Source organism: Polyodon spathula, chromosome 17 (genome assembly GCF_017654505.1).
Source record: "Polyodon spathula isolate WHYD16114869_AA chromosome 17, ASM1765450v1, whole genome shotgun sequence".
NCBI lineage: Eukaryota > Metazoa > Chordata > Actinopteri > Acipenseriformes > Polyodontidae > Polyodon > Polyodon spathula.
The window spans coordinates 25,340,149-25,358,042 of NC_054550.1; the positions used below are offsets into that span (position 1 = coordinate 25,340,149).

The 17,894-nt window shown below is 36.4% G+C and overlaps 1 protein-coding gene across 2 annotated transcripts; it reads right to left on the reverse strand.

Moving 5' to 3' along the window:
* LOC121330370 (tandem C2 domains nuclear protein) lies at positions 1-17,894 on the reverse strand. Of its 2 annotated transcripts, XM_041276843.1 has the most exons (13): positions 17,703-17,894; positions 16,733-16,821; positions 16,192-16,263; positions 15,719-15,955; positions 13,083-13,253; positions 11,277-11,365; positions 10,175-10,250; positions 8,911-9,011; positions 7,641-7,748; positions 6,803-6,994; positions 4,980-5,094; positions 4,641-4,840; positions 1-3,169 (listed from the first exon to the last, which is right to left on the reverse strand). In XM_041276843.1, the coding sequence occupies exons 2-13, from the start codon at positions 16,770-16,772 to the stop codon at positions 3,059-3,061; spliced, it is 1,512 nt and encodes a 503-aa protein (XP_041132777.1). In that variant the 5' UTR covers positions 16,773-16,821; positions 17,703-17,894; the 3' UTR covers positions 1-3,058. The 2 variants fall into 2 exon arrangements, with proteins under 2 accessions (XP_041132777.1, XP_041132778.1); XM_041276844.1 differs by lacking the exon at positions 17,703-17,894 and having other exon boundaries at positions 16,192-16,334.

Here is a 17,894-nt window from a genome sequence, read left to right on the forward strand (position 1 = left end):
ACGAGAAGTCAATTGCTGCTAAGTGTTCTTCTTTATCAATTTTAACAACTGTTGAGACAACGTGTTAAAGCCACCGTATTGCCACGGTAAAATAGTTATGCAATATTTGAACTGGAACAGAGTGCACTTAAAATGTGTTTGTGAAATACAAACTCACAAAAGGAAAACTAATACTCCTGGCATGATTTAAAAAACATATGTATTTTAGGATTAAGCTCTGCAAATATAATGAAGGATATGTGAGATCTTTCTGGCAGTTTTCCATTATAAAAATTGTACAAAGATCGAAGTATTTATTTTCCAGATTCAAGAATTGATTTCTTAACATTCCTCATAGAAATTCAATGCAAATAGGGGATTACTCGTGAATCACCATTAAAAAATAGCAAACTGGACACACATCTAAATGGCTTCTGCTGCTGCCCAGTTGGTGTTAAAAAATAGCCATTTTAGAGCAACTGTGTATTAAATAGTATATTTCACAGCTAGAAGTCAGTTGTAGATGTAGAAATCCTCGACACTGTTAGTCTAGGAAATAACACTCAAAACTGCAGAAAAGTGTATACACTGTATAAACTGCTTGCTTGTTTGTGGTGCTTGGGTTAGGTATTTACTTGCTTACTAAATATCTGAATAGATAATCATAGGCCTGTCAAATCTAAGTAAAAAAGTTACTATGTAATATGATATAATCCATTTACTGTGCAAAATTACTGAGTGGGATATTTTTTTCCTTAGCTTACTCTAAAAATTGGCTCCTGCAATACAGTGATTCGTTATCGTCATTTGTGGGCTTTTGTAACCATTTTGGATAAGGGGGATGTGTGTTTGACAAGTTTGGTCCTAATTTAATTTAGTATTTAGATTCACCACTGCTTAGATTAATTAAAAAGACCCCCATCTTGTTACCTTGTCAATGAGTGGAAAATTCTGTTTGAACAACAAGCTAAACAGGGGTTAAAAGCTCTTAGATAGTCTTACAATCTTAAAAATGATTACAGCATTTTTTCTCAGCTGCCTCAGGCAACCATGTAAATTTATTTTTACCCTATCTAGTCAAACATTTCTGAAAGCCTTGCTAAAATCAATCACAGCTCCTACATACACATTCAAATCGTTTGAACATTTCAGTGTGAAAGTGAACAGAAGTAAACAGGATGAAAAGGCTCCCACCAGCATGGTTAAACAGCTCAGATTCACATGAAACCAATTAAACAAGCGAGATCCTGGATACACAGCACGAAGAATAGACTGAAATTGTCACAACTACACAATCCTGATCCTTTCTTTATTACAATGCATTGAAACCGGACATGTCAAAGACCGCTGCCTCACACTGAGGCCCCAGTACTTTGTATAGGGTGTAAAGTCATTTGGGGACTAGACAGTAAATTTTAATATTTTAACCAGAGAAAACTGAGGCTCTCATTTGCCATTGTCCTGGCACATTCCGCAACACAACTCTATACAAGGCAAACAAAACTAAGCTTTTGAATGTTATTGCCAATCTTAAGTAGGAGGTATGGTTCTATTGGGGCATCACATTTACCTGCCACCAACGCTCATAGACATTTACATTTGCTGTTTAATTATTACCTTAACTGGTTAGGAGTGGGAGTATAGTTTCTATAGCAACAACATACGAATTAAATGGACCTCACCTACCCATTAGCAAACATTCTCAAGATTCTTTTTTTATTTGCCATGGATTTACAAAGCAACAGATTACAGTCCTATAGCAATTACTCGTTTGATTTTCCTCTTTGCATGGAGTTTCCTTTTTATTTATTAATGTGCACATTTACACACCTGTATTTAATGACGAAACTTTTAATGATAAAGAAAAAAAAATGAATCCAGTATAACAGGAAATAAGCAGCCAAAGGCTTTTGATCATGAGTCCCCAACAGTAACAATTAACCTACAAAAGCGAATTGAATTACTTATAACCAGATCTTATGCAGCGTTATTCATTTATAAGTACTGTGTGCAGACTCCTGAAAACATTATTTGTTTTCTTCTCACTACAAAAACATATTTAATAAAAGTTTAAATAGTTTTTAAAAGATTAAATATATCCAACATATTGTAAACTACAAGAATATATATATATATATATATAAGTCTATTCTTCATGTATATATTGCACATTGTTAGCCTACCTTCTCTCAGACATTACTATCCATTACTAATCTGACCAAAAATAGTACAATCCTAAAGTACACTGAACTAGCTAAATAATTCTACTAAATCTTACCTAATATGTATTGGCATCACTTCATAGCTCTCACTGAAAGATGCACAAATTATGTTGTGTATTTGAGTTCTAATGAAACGCTAAATTTAGTTTAATATACCGTATAATACAACTACACATTACTGACAAAGACATTATTGCTTTTTTTTTTTTTTTTTTTCCTGTGGAGTTTGTGGTTTTCAATTTGCATACTTGCTTACAAGTCTCCTGTGCCTATAGGACACAGTTGGAAAGACTTAACTGGTATCTTAAATAAATAAATAAAAAGGCACTTTGCTGAAAAATCAGACACCAAGACATCCTATTCACACAACAGAATTAAAAAACAATGAAATCCCGGTAATGCAGAGACAGATTCAGTAATCAGAGACTTGTACTTAATGTGCTCAGTGCGAGCACGTATGTTGACCATTTGAAACATCATTTTAGTACTTTCTTTTACGATTGGTCTTGAATTCTCATCTCTTACACTGATCAGTTTTCAAAAGGTAAGACAAGCCATTTCACAATGAAGTCTGTTTTGTCCATAATATGACCAGTCACGGTAAGTCAGTTACTTTAAACTGTATAGGAGGCAGTTGACCACATTAATTATGGAAAAGAGTTGTCCTTGATAACTCCATGAATGAAGTTTCTTCAAAAAAGGCAGTTTGCTTGCTTCCATGAGAATTAACAATGTCCAGTAACTATACAAGCACTAGAAGGTAGTCCAGTTGTAAGCTACAATTAAAAAAACAAAAACATTAAAAAAAAAAATGTCCAAGCATTATAGTGTACACAGTTCCTATAGAAAGGACTCCCTCAGATTGGATTCAGCTTCTGCCACATGACTACCACCTTTTCAGGGTTTGTGGTCGTATCCATCCACTGTTCTTTTGCCTCACTGGAGCTGTTTTCCCAGCCCATCTGGACCTGAGAACACACAGAAATGAAAACACTGTCTAACATATGCCAGTAACACTCATCAATTCTATTGCCCCTCATCATGAGGACTACCATCCAAATGCAATCCCTTATAAAAATTAACTGTAGTAAAATGTTAGCATTGTAAAGTCCAGAGTGGTGTGGTAAAGCATATTTAAAAAAGCATGGTAAACTATGGTAAATGCTTAGTAAAACAATGAGAAAAGCATGGGAAAACGATGTAAAAATACCGGGATAAACCCAGCCAAACTAATGTGCATCATCCATAACTTCAAAACACTGACAAAGCCAGAGCATTTTATATGACTTGCATGTTACAATACATATTTGCTGTAACATGTTTCCTTCTCAAAACTGCTCATACTGTATAAGGTCTACACTGTGGAAGTACACAGCTGTGGACTCATTGAAGCGTACCTTGTGATCTGCAGTATGAATATGATAGATTGTAAACTGTAGTCTCTACTTGTCGAGTATTGAGCCACAGAATATTTATGTGATAATCTTGTGCTTCCCACACTGCACACCATCTTGTAAAATTGGGAATGTGTGTTAGTTGCGTTATTAGTTTTTCATTCATGTTAATCGTATTAGGTTCTGTATAAGAGTACTAGAAGATATCTACTGTTTATAAACTAAATAACACTCCTTTATTTAAAGTAACTGATACAGCTGGCATTTCTTAATAACATTGTGCTAGCTGCATGGTAATTGATATTGGACAGGATTAATCTCTGCTTGGAGAAGTGATGAATAGGTTCACTGTTGCTTTTGGAATCGGCGGTTCAGCATAACTCAAACCCAGACAACTAAAGGCAAGTTCTTGTGAAACTGAAGAGTTTTAAAAGATTGATTACCCAAACCAAAAAACAGGGTGCATTTTTAACATTTTTCATTTGAAGAAAACATTCTTTCCATCTCTACAGTGAAACCAATTGCCAGTAAGTAAAAAAAAAAAAAACAGTAATCAGAGTTATCATTCAAAAAAGAAAAACAATATTTCTGTCATTCATTGAAACATATGAAATAAATGAAAAAAGTAACATTAGGATTCTCTCTTGGAAGTCCCATAAGAGGAATGGCAGAGTTAACTCTGCATGTATTGGACATTAGCCTTGCAGAGGTGTTGATGGCGCAAGTTACAGTCGGTCATGGAAATATTGAGATTATTCACACTATCCATTGGGGGTGAAGTCCACATTATCTCTATGAGCATCATTTCAACATTGAAGACATAGACGGAGACTTCTAGTTGAAACGTTTGTCATTTAAACTATTAGGTTTTTCCTAACATTCCATAACCAAGACTGCACAAATGACTCATGTTTCACTAGGAATGAGCCATAGTAATTTTCTACCCAAAACCAGCTACAGGAAAAAATGTAATCTGAAGACTACTCAAGGCAATTGATTGTGTTCAGGGTGTAGCTGTAAGAAGCAGGCTCGTGTTGATCCTTACCTTGCCTAGGAAGTGTTTCCTCCGCACAGAGCTGCGGCTGTACAGTCGGACAGTGAAACGGATGCCTTGCTCCTCTTGTGCGATGGGGAACAGGAAGGTCTCGCCCCACTTCACCTGCCCATTGGTGGACTTCAGCGCTCTGGTCTTCTTCTTAGCAACCAGACCATTCACATCGTGCATCTCCATCTTCACAGAGAAACCTGTGGAAACCACCAAAGGAACCACATGAGAACTGAGGCAGGCCACTCAAGTGCCTTTCAAATTGGCAGATAAATCACTCCGCTGGTCTGTTTTGTTATATGGTTAGGAACATGAATAAAATCAACAAGCAGAACCTACTTGGGCCCAGTGGTGTGGAAGAGCTGGGGAGGTTCTGTGCTGCCAGAATCTGCAGCTGAATCCTGCTGCTGACTGGCTGAAAACAGGTTCCAATGTTGAGCTCAGCATGGCAGGGCTAATGAAAGACAGGACACACATTATAGAAATTAGCAAAACTTGTAAATGGTATAATATAAAATATGAGGTTAATTAACCCCTATTTAAAACATACCTTAATATTTTCATGAATGCAGTGTCACAATAAAATTGTGACTTTTGCAAAACAATTTGAGGGTCACCATGATAGAATACAGAATGCTATCTGCACGGGGCAGGCAAAAGAGTAATCGAGTGGTATAAAAACTTTTTAAAGACTAAAATTGTGATCCTTCTGGTTTTCTTTATTAACGTGTGAATATGAAGTGGCAATCTATATTTACATATTTTGGTACTTTTTAAAAACTTTAAGCATGACTAATTAATTAATTTAGTTATATTTTCTTAAGATAGCATTACACTACTGCATCATCAGGTGCTGGAGTCAGGACTCAATATTTACCATAGAAATTAATATATTCGTGCCCAAGCACGAATGTAAAATATAGAAGTCATTAAAAAAAAAGATATTAGCAATAAAGTAAGGATTTGTTAAGGCCACAACTAAGCTGTGCATCCCCTTTAATATCATAATAGTCCCTATAAAAACAACTCGTGATAAAACCTTAGTAACCACTGTTTTCCCAGCATATGCACACGACAGGGTTGTACAGTCACTGCGTAGTGAAACACAAGGCAAAGTGAAGCCATTTCTAAATTGGTTTGTCTCACCTTACAATGTCCTTAGCCTGCACAAAAAGTGTTAACTAATTATTTTAGGCTTAAGAAACCATCTGTCTTTTATTACTGTAACAAATGTATTTGGCAAACACACATTTAAATTTTCTTTGAGATCATATTACTTCCATAAACATTTTTTTTTTATTATTAATGTTTGCTGAAATACTAAGGATCGCAATGTCATTTTGACCGTGGCTAATTCAACCCATTTCTCAGCTGAGTCATTAGAGGGCATTAGTCCATATTACAAAACATTGAAAGAGGCACAGAGCTGAACGGCAAGCAGTGTTGAGGTGAAGCTCTCATGGTGTCTGCTGTATCATGCCTGATATTTTCATGAGCATCAAAAGTAAACAAAAAACCCTCAGAGACTTTGTCATGAAGCTTATCCAGGCTAGATATACCGTTCCCAAACGTATAAGTAAGCTAAAACACACAGAAAGGCATGGGTTGTACGTATACAGATGTCTCATTACAGATATGAAACTGATTTGCTTGATAAATGAGATCTAAACCATTGGTAATACTCTTAACCGTATGGGTTGGAATGTCAGCAGCCAATCAGAAAGCAGGAAATTCCAAAGACATTTTATAATTTATTGTAAAGATATAACTAGGATAAGGATATCCCTGGAAACACAAGGTTATACCATAATGTCACAGACAGGTAATGCTGTGTATATGTTTATAGTAGATCAAAACTCTACTTGAATTAGTATTGCAGTTGAAGGGCAAAGCTAATTTATTACTTCATAATACATCACCTCATGTATTATGTTTACTGTCCAAATGATAGCTTGGGTATTTCTGAACATTTCCAACATGGTTGGATTGGTGGCCATGCCTCCACCCCAGTACAGGAACTTCATATTCCCTCCGTTTAATAAAATTATTTTTATTTCCTTAAATGCTTTTTCACATGGGTATCTAGATCTAGTCTGTAACATTAGATTAGTCTAATAAAGGAGTGCAATAATAAAGAAGATTCTGAATCCAGGAGCACCTACCAGGGCTTTGGAAATGGGAGTGATGTCCAGCCAATGTTCGCTCTCCACTGAGCTGAGCTTGCGCAGGGACATGGCACACTCCCCAATGGTTCTCTTCCGAGGGTGGTGGGTCAGCACCTTAAACACCAGGCCCACTGTCTGGAGCTGCTGCAGCTTCAGAGCAAACACGAAGGTCTCCATGAACTCCAGGTCCTGAGAGGCACAACATTCAAGAGATCGTCTGAATCAACATGTACACATTCCTGTACTGCACCCAATTATTTATCTTTCAAACACTTACATTAAATGTAGAATAAATAGACATGTGATTGGATGTACAGGTCAAGAGCTCAACTTATAACTGTCTGAATATATATATATATATATATATATATATATATAATATATATATATATATATATATATATATATATATCTCAACTGACAGCAATTGGTAGTAATGACCACCAACCTTGTCATTTCTGCTACAAACACAAAAGGAGTAGAGTAATCCTGACTGGTTACAAAAAAATATTGCTTTTCTACATGTTTCTAGCTTTTAAATCATGCTTTAAAAATCTTTTAGCTTACATTAACCTGCCACAATACTTGAAGTTTGTTGAAAATACTTGGTTTCCCTGTTCATTTTCTGTGTTACAGGTAATATAACTCTACCTAGCCTCTATATAAGTGTAAGGTAGAGACTTACAGTATTGCCAGTAACAAAGGAATAATTGGCTTCACATGAGGTAAAGAGAAAATGGTCTACAGCAGAACAATAGGGAACTTGTGAAGATGCAGTTATGGGAAGGAGACTGTTTACTGTCAGGTGGCAGGTTAAAAAGAAACCCCTGCTTACATGAGTGCCTTCTTTGACTGAAGACTTGAACCGCACTGGCTTTGGTAAGGTGATGGTCCCTTTAATCCCGATATCAGGATGGTCTCCGCTCAAATATAAGTCTTTGCACTGAAACAAAAACAGAAAACAAACAGAAGTCACCAAAGCTCCCTTTTCTGGTCCAAGCCATTCCATCACAAAAGACACTGATCACAAAGGCGTCTGAGATTTTAAAGAAACTCATGACCTGGGGTGCTATGTTTTCTCTAAATATGAAACGCTGATTATAATTTTTCATTAAATGATCTGCTGTAGATTTTTTAACAATACTTCAGTACGGTTTTCAATACTCCTTCAGTCATTTTGGAAGTGTATTTTCATTTTCTGTAAGTGTTTAAAAGTTTCTGATTCAGTTTTGCAGTTGAGTGTATAAACACAGACCTTTCTAACGTTCTTTCTACTAACTAACTTGCTGTCTCCTGTGTCCTGCTTTATTAACTCGAGATTGATCCCACAATAATGTCACTGCCTCATTGCCTCTGACTCACCACTGAACACTTCCAGACTATAGAGTAGCATATTGCTACATGCTCTACATCAAAGTCTATTTTAATAACATGTCTGTTTTCTCCATTTCAACCATTGGGATTGTAAGGAGAAAAGACTGTTTCAGTGTAAAAATAAACAGAGAAACAGCATCTGCAGCTCGATAAAGTAAAGCACACAGAACACAAGGCAAGAGAAATTCGATAAAAATAAATTCTAAACTGAATTATATTGTGTAGCCTTAGTGTGTGCAGCTCTCAGATAACCTATACAACAACCTGTGGTATATGCTGTGATGAGTAAACACTACCAAAGCTAATTAAACATGGTCCAAATTGAAGTTGGGAAACTGGGAAGTACAATCCGAATAACTTGCAGCTAGAGATACTAATCTTTTTCACAGGAGTCCTACAATGTAGGAAAAAATGTTCAAGATCAAAGGGCCGCCTACAATTACGTTACAATATATCCGCTATGAATACAATTGAGATCCAAAGTTTTATAAAGCTTTGGGCAATGCAACGAAAGTATAAAAAAAAGAGGCTGCCATTTAGAGGAACAGACATTCAAATGATCATCTGAATGTTATTCTAGATGTGAAACCTAACAGGACCAGTCAGCTGTAACCTTTACAGTGTAACCTCTGCATAAAAAGCCCCCTTTGAGCAGACCTGCGGTACACAATAAGGCTTTTAAATGGATTTATTCCCATTCTAGCCTGAGTAGCCAAGCCTTGTAATCTTACCCTGACTACTGTGATCCAAATCTGCTCATGAGAAGCTTGATAACACAGTCTCACATGCAGCTTCCCCAACTCCCTTTCATCCCCGGAGTGAGTTATGGATTCTACAAAAACACACACATACAAAATGTTAGTGTAAGGAACATATATAGTTTCAGTCAATATACATTGATGGCATTACACTTTACATATAAGCGATGCCTTATCTAGCCAAACAAAGGCACTGAATTGGCTGTAAAACAATTCTAATTATATACAATTAGCAAGAAACTGTACTTGCAGAAAGCAGCAGTTCAATCATTTTACAAAAGAAAGGAGAGGTTTTGAGAAAGAAGGAGGATATATCTAAAAGTGTAAATGACATGCATAAGAGACTTATGTCTAGGCACTACAGGGGATAGTAAGATACATAAAAAGTGACAGAGAACTGTCTTACTGGTTGATTTTTATTGATGTTAATGGCTTACAATATATTGTCTCTGACTATGAGAAAGCAAACAAACTATGGGATAATGTTGGACCTGTTGTTCATTTTTCTAGGGATTAAAGATGGATTTATATCCCGCTTCCTATTTCTCCTTTTCCACAGCAATCTTTGCTTCTCAGAAAACTGGCACAGTTTTATTGACATGTTGTAGTTGTGTGCTAAAGGACAGCCTCTCATTCTCAAAAACCGTAGCCTTACAGTTTTTATTACCTGATAATCTTGGATTCTCCATCACTGAATGTTTGAGAGTCAACATTGTTACTGCTCAATTAGTACTTCATAATGAACATAAAATGTATCTCAAATGTGGTATTTTTGACCTTTTGAGTTTAACAAAGCCGCATTCTTTCTCTATTAGTCCGGCTCTTTCTCCTCTTACTCTTGAATTACAGAATGACTAAAAAACAAAATTGGAAGTTCTGTGGAAAACAGCCTTGTTCCTATTGTCTCAAGAACTTAAATAAAAGATTACAAAAGCAAATTCAAACAATATGGAGTCTAGTATTGTTTAGTAGATCAAAGGTCAAGGCAACACATTAAAATTTGTTTTAATTATGGTGCTGCTAGTCTTATAGTAGCTTTACCAAATAACACAATAAAAAAAGAACTGCGATAAAGATGGCATTGTCTGCTGTCTTAGCAATAAGTCATTGCTAACATCAAGAAAAAGAAATTGTTGGCAGTAAGACTTGCACACTCATCTGCTAAACAATATAACAAGTTGTATGCGGGAATAGGAACAGCTAAGATAGACAACAGAGGGATTGTTCAACTTGTTACCTAGACTGCGATTACTCCCCAGGGAATCTCTCATAGAGGACTCACTGCTTTGGACACTGGACACTGAGTCATAGCGCTGGGGAGAACAGAGGGGGAAATGGGAACAAAAAAGGCAGCATTATTGTAGGGTTATAACACAATGAATATCTGTGTATGAGGGAATATAGAGATGAACTGAATGGGGCTGAAAGCCAAGGTGACGTGTGTCCGTATAACCAATACCATTCCATAACTGTTCATAAAAAAAAACCTTTGTTCTTTTAAGTGACTTTGTAGTGGGATTTCTAGAGGTACCCAATTCATTATTTTTCAAGCAGGTGACATGAACCGTATAACCTCCCCTTATAAATGTTTACCATAGTAAAAACATAGTCTAAAACAGTCAAATCAAGGTAAAGCAGAGGTATAGTAAAGCATGTTAAAGACAAACCATGTTAAACTATGGTAAATGCATAGCATACGGTTGGTGTCAGGAATTGTGTTTGTTTGATATGTACTGTGTTGCCATTCTAGAACTGTGCTATACCTTTGCCATGTTTAAAGTTTACACTTACTGTGGTTAGCCATATTTTTTTTACAATTTTGGCAATTACTTTAAAGTAACTTTACCATACAGTGTGAAGAGACAGCAGTATGCATTTGTGAAACAAAACATCAGGCAATGAATAACCTGTTTGAAATGTGTATCAATTTTATTGTTTACGAAACCATTTAAAAGTAATTTGTCAGCAGGGGTAGCCCAGTGCACACAGAGGTGGGGTGCAGTGGAGGAGTGTTGCTTAGCAAAGGAGTTCTGTAAGGCAGCACACACAGCGAACACATCAACCTATGAAAACACTAGAGGGACACGCTCACAAGGAGAGGCGACACTGAGGTGACGTGGCTTCTGGCTTGGCCACCTTCAAGTTTATGGACAACTGCTCATCTAATGTTCAATTCTGGAACCAGGCTGCGGCTGTTTACCTATAGCATAGTATCTTAAATATTTTCATTTCCTGAATTTAAAACAAGTGAAGAAGTAATAATCTCTGCACAACAATGATACTTTGCAACTGTGCCAGTCTCTTCCAAAGGGTGCTACCTTCTGTACACACCTACTCACCTGAATGTGACTGTGTGGTGTAGCAAGATCAAACATGGAGCTGCTTAAACCTGGGGAGACTGGTGACTTGTTGCCTTTCAAGTCCCACACTGAAAGACAGAGAGAGAGAAGGAATGAGACAAATTACCCAACTGGCTTGAGTTAGAGGAGGCAGGGCAAGCCTCCATCAGACCAATCCTTTAATGCAAAAGAAAGAACCAAGATCAGATAAGATCAACAGAAAATAACATTTGGAAGGGAGCTTTAGGTATTCTCACAAACTTTAGGCCACTCACAGCAAGCATACCATTACCCATAGGAACCTCACAACCTATTTATATTACAATCCCAACAAAACAGACTGAATTACATTATATACAGTGGGAAGCCCAGCCCTGAATTACCTTTTAATTCCACCTGTGACACTAACAAGGAACCTCAACATGCCTTATTTAGTCAGAAAAATAAAGGTTCTACTTTAGTGTGTAATACATGAAGACAAAAGTATCAGGGCACAGTATAAGATCACTTAATACTTTGATGAAACGTTTTTTTTTTGGTTTGTTTCATTAATTGTGTGGGAGAATCAGTCAGCGATGATTTTGCCTAAATAACCTGCACGATCACCAGTGAAAATGCAACTCCCCTAGCAGTGATCGTTGACTTTGCACAGCCAGGACGTGATTCCTCGCTTCTCTGACTGTATGACTCACCCTGCACACCTGCGCAGTGTGCCTTTACTGGGTGAGCAATCCGGGAACCGGGGTGCTGTTTTAATCTTGTTGGGTCACTGAAATCCGGTAAAAAGAAATTATAGTGACCATATACCATTGAGGTTAACCATTGAGGAATGGTCATGTATCCATGCAGAATAATTTAAAATCATCAAGTTGCAGATTATTCACATTAATTTAATACTGTCTGGGCTGGCCATAGTAGCCCTACACACTACTGACAGTGTTAATGTATGGGTTACTAATTATTAAAGCTAGTAATAATTGTTCAGAAGTATTTTCCCGCCATTATCATGATATAAGTGTCCCGCGGTTTACACTCGTATCATGATAGTGGTGAACAGCATAGCCCTTTATATGTAGATGGTGTGTAAACATTACAGTATTTACACAGCACCTAATGCACACTTAGTGAAGCAATGCTCATGTGTTACATTTACTTTTCTATTTCAGCAATCAAATACAATACTAAAATTCAAATAGTATATTTCAATAATGGTTTACGAAGGTATATTTGAACTGTTACATGAATAATTTGAACTGACCCCCTGACCCAAATTGTCGCTTTTAATGTTTCTTTCTCCTTAGCTTATCAAATGATTCAAAGTCACCTTAACTGATTGGAAGAAGCCAAACTCTCTAATAATAAAGGGATATTTCTCAATATCTCAAAAGGTTGACATTTAGAAAAGAAAAAAAAACAACAAAAATCTTTTACAAAGCTTTTCTTGTTCAACAAAAACATTCATCCAGTTGGAATTTGGCTCCAGCACACAATTAATTATAGAGAGACTTGCAAAAACTTGTATTTTAAGAACAACTGGGGAAACTTGTTTATAAATGTTTAAGGGAATAAAGAATCCTTTGAGTCTGACATTCCTTAAAGAGCAAAAGCTCTTTTCAAAATGTCAGCTCTAGTTTGTTTTAGAATTAATTATTTTAGTTTTAATAATAAATAACCATGTAACTATAAAACACTTGGGTCTTTATTTTTCACTGTGTTGCAATGAAAAGATAGGACTTGTGAAAGTCAATGTGACATTTTTTTTTTTTTTTTTTTTAAATGGACAACAAAAGGTTCCATTTTCCCTACCTGATCCACGTTTGTTCAGTCCCTTTACTTGCTGAGATGGACGTCTTGCTGATCCCGGAGACACATGATGGAGCATATAGCTGGGGTGGAACACCGCATCAGGATCTACCCCAAGCTGACTCATACCAGACAGCTCCCCCTTCCTGTCAGTGAACATACTCCTGGCTGAACCTACAACAGGATAACAATGTTTCAGAGTGTGTGTGTATGTGTTTGTTTGTATTATATACATATTTATATATATATATATATATATATATATATATATATATATATATATATATATATATATATATATATATATATATATATATATATATATATATATATATATATATATATATATATATATATATATATATATATATACAATATATATATATATATATATATATATATATATATATATATATATATATATATATATATATATATATATATATATATATATATATATATATATATATATATATATACATATACACACACATTTCATTTGTTATATTAATATGTGATATTGGGCTTGATTTTAGGTAATGCCCTATTATTACAGTACAGTGGAAAATGGGGCCCATTGCTGTGTTGTAACATTACATTAATGTGCATTACTAACAGAGAAATGTTTCAATTGTGACAATAGAGAAATCACCAGCCCATCTGTAACATGAAGCTCAGCAGTACTGTTTGACATTACACATACAAAATTAGATCACTGTTGCCTATACCCTCCTATGTACATGTAAAATGTAAGAATGCAAGAAAGACATTATCCTCCAAATATCTTCAGATTCTCTGTGGAAAAATTGTGCAACCATATATATATATATACTGAGTGTACAAAACATTAGGGACACCTTTCTAATATTGAGTTGCACCCTCTTTTGCCCTCAGAACAGCCTCAATTCGTCGGGGTATGGACTCTAAAAGGTGTCAAAAGCGTTCCACAGGGATGCTGGCCGATGTTGACTTCAATGCTTTCCACAGTTGTGTCAGCTTGGCTGGTAGTGGAACTCTACTCCGAATAGTTCGTTCCATCTCATCCCTCAGATGCTCAGTTGGATTGAGATCTGGTGACTGGGCAAGTCACTGCAGTAAGATGAATTCACTGTCATGTTCGTGGAACCATTCCTGGACAATCCTAGCCTTGTGGCATATGGCATTATCCTGCTGAAAACATCCATTAGCAGATGGATACATTACTGCCGTGAAGGGGTGCACCTGATTGGCAATGATGTTCAGATATCCTGTGGCATTCAAATGTTGCTCCACTTTTATCAAAGGGCCCAATGTGTGCCATGAAAACACATCCCACACCATCACACCACCACCAGCAGCCTGCAATGTTGACACGCGGCATGATGGATGCATGTATGTATGTGTTTTTCCAATCCTCCAGTGTCCAATGTTTTCATTCCTTAGCCCACTGCAATCGCAATTTCTTGTGTTTTGCTGAAAGAAGTGGAACTCTGTTAGACCGTCGGCTGCCATACCCCATTCGTGTCAAGGTACGACAAGTTGTGCATTCTTTTATGGGTCTTTCGGCACCAATGTTGTACTGGACTGTCAGTTGACTAACTGTAGCCCGTCTGTTGCTCTGCACAATTTGTGTCAGCCTCCTTTGGCCTCTTTCATCAATGATCCATTTTTGACCACTGGCCTGCCATTTGCTGGATGTCCTTTGGGTGGTGGACCATTCTTGATACACTCGGGAAACTGAATTGAAGGTGTGACATACAGTATTAACATGTTAAGACAGACAGAGGCATCTCTTTATAATCTCATATTTTGATAGTCTTATGCCAAAGAATGTCCTAATCATGTTTCATTACAATTGGATAAGTGGTTCTCTGGATGTAAGTTAAAATGTGACGTATTTACAGTACATGTGAGCATTCCCAGGGGAGAAACAAGCAGGAGAGATGTTAAGTGTTCAACAACATTATCATTCTAATCAGACAAAGGGAGAAAAGATTAAACAGACAGATTGGACATACGTTTGTTTTTGAATTTCGGTAAAGTTTGTCTTACATAATATTACATAAATTCAACCCTGTCACCACAGCAAGCAAGTTTTAAAGCAGTGTGCTCAGCGCTAAAATCTAGTACTAAGATCAGAGATGGGAGGGAATGGTTGAATTGAAATGAAGTTCAGCTGAACTACTACAAAAGCCTGGATTCCAGGTTCCTTTTTGGATTTTAAGAAAAATACCTAAAAGTTTAGGCCAGTAAAATGGAAATGTTTAACCAAGACTCCGTTCTCTTTCATCATCATCATATGTGACTGCCAGATAATCCTTAGACATTACATCAACCACAATTCAAGAGTTAAATGTCTTTTGTATCTTGTATTCCAGTCTGCTGTCATTGTCATACACAAACAACATTGTCAAGGCATTCTGCCATGGACTATGGCAGACATACATCCATTCTATACATGTATACAAAAGCAATAGGAGCCAAGTTTATAATTGATATGAATTAAAGCATGGGTTCTCCTCTTGAACACATTGTTTTAGTAATCTGTAAGGTTTCCCACAGCCTTGTGTATGTGCACAATGCTTTGGCTGACAGCAGATACATAGTTTACTTCACCTATTGAAAAAGAGAACTCAAGCCTAAAAACACTTCTTGAGTACCTTGCAGTCCTTCCAGGTAGCTGGAGTTCAACTGACTGTTGGGTTGGATGTAGGATGGTTTAAGGGTTGGCACAACAAAAGGGACCTGCTTCCCATCCAAAGGCAATCTGGAGAGGAGGAAGTGCTCGGTGCATCCGACTTGCTTCTTCCCAAAAACGGATCCCACCGGCGGCTGTTTACTCTCTGTGTCACTCAGAGACTTCCTAGACGTGGACGGAGCATCACGTTTCTTTATGGCTAAAGTTGAGACAGAACAAAGACTTAAAATAATGGGGAGTAATCTTCAGAACATAGTAACAGCCACCTTGTCAAGCAGTTTGTTGACTTCAAAAGGTTACTGTAGATCCTAACTCCATGGTAAAGCTTTTAAAATGATGGTTCTAAATATGTCGGTTCAGAACTACCATTCTAATGTAACGGGGTGCTGTTTGTTTGATTTGGGGAGGCTTGAGGGTGGCTTCTTGCCAGCTCACCTTCAGGTTCAGCTTCTTTCTCTTTCGACAGCAGGCCCTTGCAACAGTTTTTGATGAACTCAGCCGCCATCACTTTCATCACCAAGATCAACACAAGATAAGAAGGGAGCCAATAATGAAGAGCAAAATTAACCAGTGTGGGACTGAAAGGAAAACCCATAAAAAACATATTATTTTAAATGCAGCCTGTGGCTGTTTATTAGAAATACAGATATATGAAGTGTATTTCTGAACTCAGAGATTAATAGGATCTAGAATGGTGCAAGAAGTATGTTGCACTTGTTGACATTGTTGCTGCAGGTTGGGAACCATTGATTTACAGGTTTATGACAAGTCTAAAAGTGCTCTATTAAGCCCTATTACTACATTTTACCTAAAATATGGAAAGCACCTATGATATAAAGTGTTAAAGGTGAGTTTCTGTTTTTCTTGATCTTGCTCTCTATTGTAAATAACATTTGTCTTATTGTGTAAAATGGCAGGGCAAAACATGTATCAAAACAATTAGCAAAAACAGGAAATAATTGAGTGAATCAAATACCTCCCGAAGTGGTTAATGAGCTAACGGATATCGCTGCCATAGTCTGCAAGTCATCTCAGCAACCTGAAGCAGCTGCCAAACACAGGGTCCTAAACCAATACAAGACAAAAAACTGAAAATTAAATCATTTTCACAGTTTAATGATTTATTTTGCAGCTGGGTTTATCCTAGCAGCTATCCAAGCATCAAGATCATTTCACTGATAACATGATCTTAATTCTTACTAAGCTAATGGTACAGTGTGGTTTTTACCACATTAAACAGCAGTTTATCATAAAATTTATAGGACCCTTTTCACAAAGCTTTACCTTTTGAGTTATTTTTCAAATTCTGTTTTAAAGAATATAATACAGTTTGATATTCAGGAAACCATTAAACTATTGCTTTTTTTAAAGAAACAAATAGTAAAGAAGTAGGTTCATTAACGCGCAGTATGCTTCTGTAATTCAGCTTAATGGTTTATCCATATATTAGATTTATTATATTTTAACTTAACAATAGATCAGTATTCTTATCAGGGATGACCTATTAATGTATTAATAGAAATGTATAGTGTTCAAAAGAAACATTCCTCACTATATACATTATATACAACATATCCAAAAATCTATACATTTTAACTGTGCACAATTGCCAAGAACCTGTAGAATTCGATAAATATGAACAGTTTTCTATAGATAATAACAATAATGTATTGCTTTACAGACATGACGACCATAAAAATAAACAGAGTATATCAAACAAGCATTAAAATAAATACATAATGAATTTGCTCAAACTATATGTAAGGTATATTGAAATATGGTCGTATATTAATTTATTCTATAGACTAAAACATAAAACAAAAAAAAAATTGCTGACGTTCTCTAAATCCCAACGCAAATTTGAGAATAAAAAAACTTCCTTACTTTCTTCCATCAGAGAAGAAAAACACACCGCGCTTTCATCAATGAAACAAAGTCAAACTTACCAACAAAAGTAAAGTCCCATTGGATTAGATGGACAGTGTTACCCCAAGATACCTTCACGTTTAAGATATTTCCTGTTCCAGTACTTGTACCTGAAGCAAGCTTTATATCACGTCTCTGAAAATGAGAGCATTAAAAGCCACACACAAGGTACAAGTCCACAGCTGCTCTGCACGTTCACAGGAGAAGCTCTG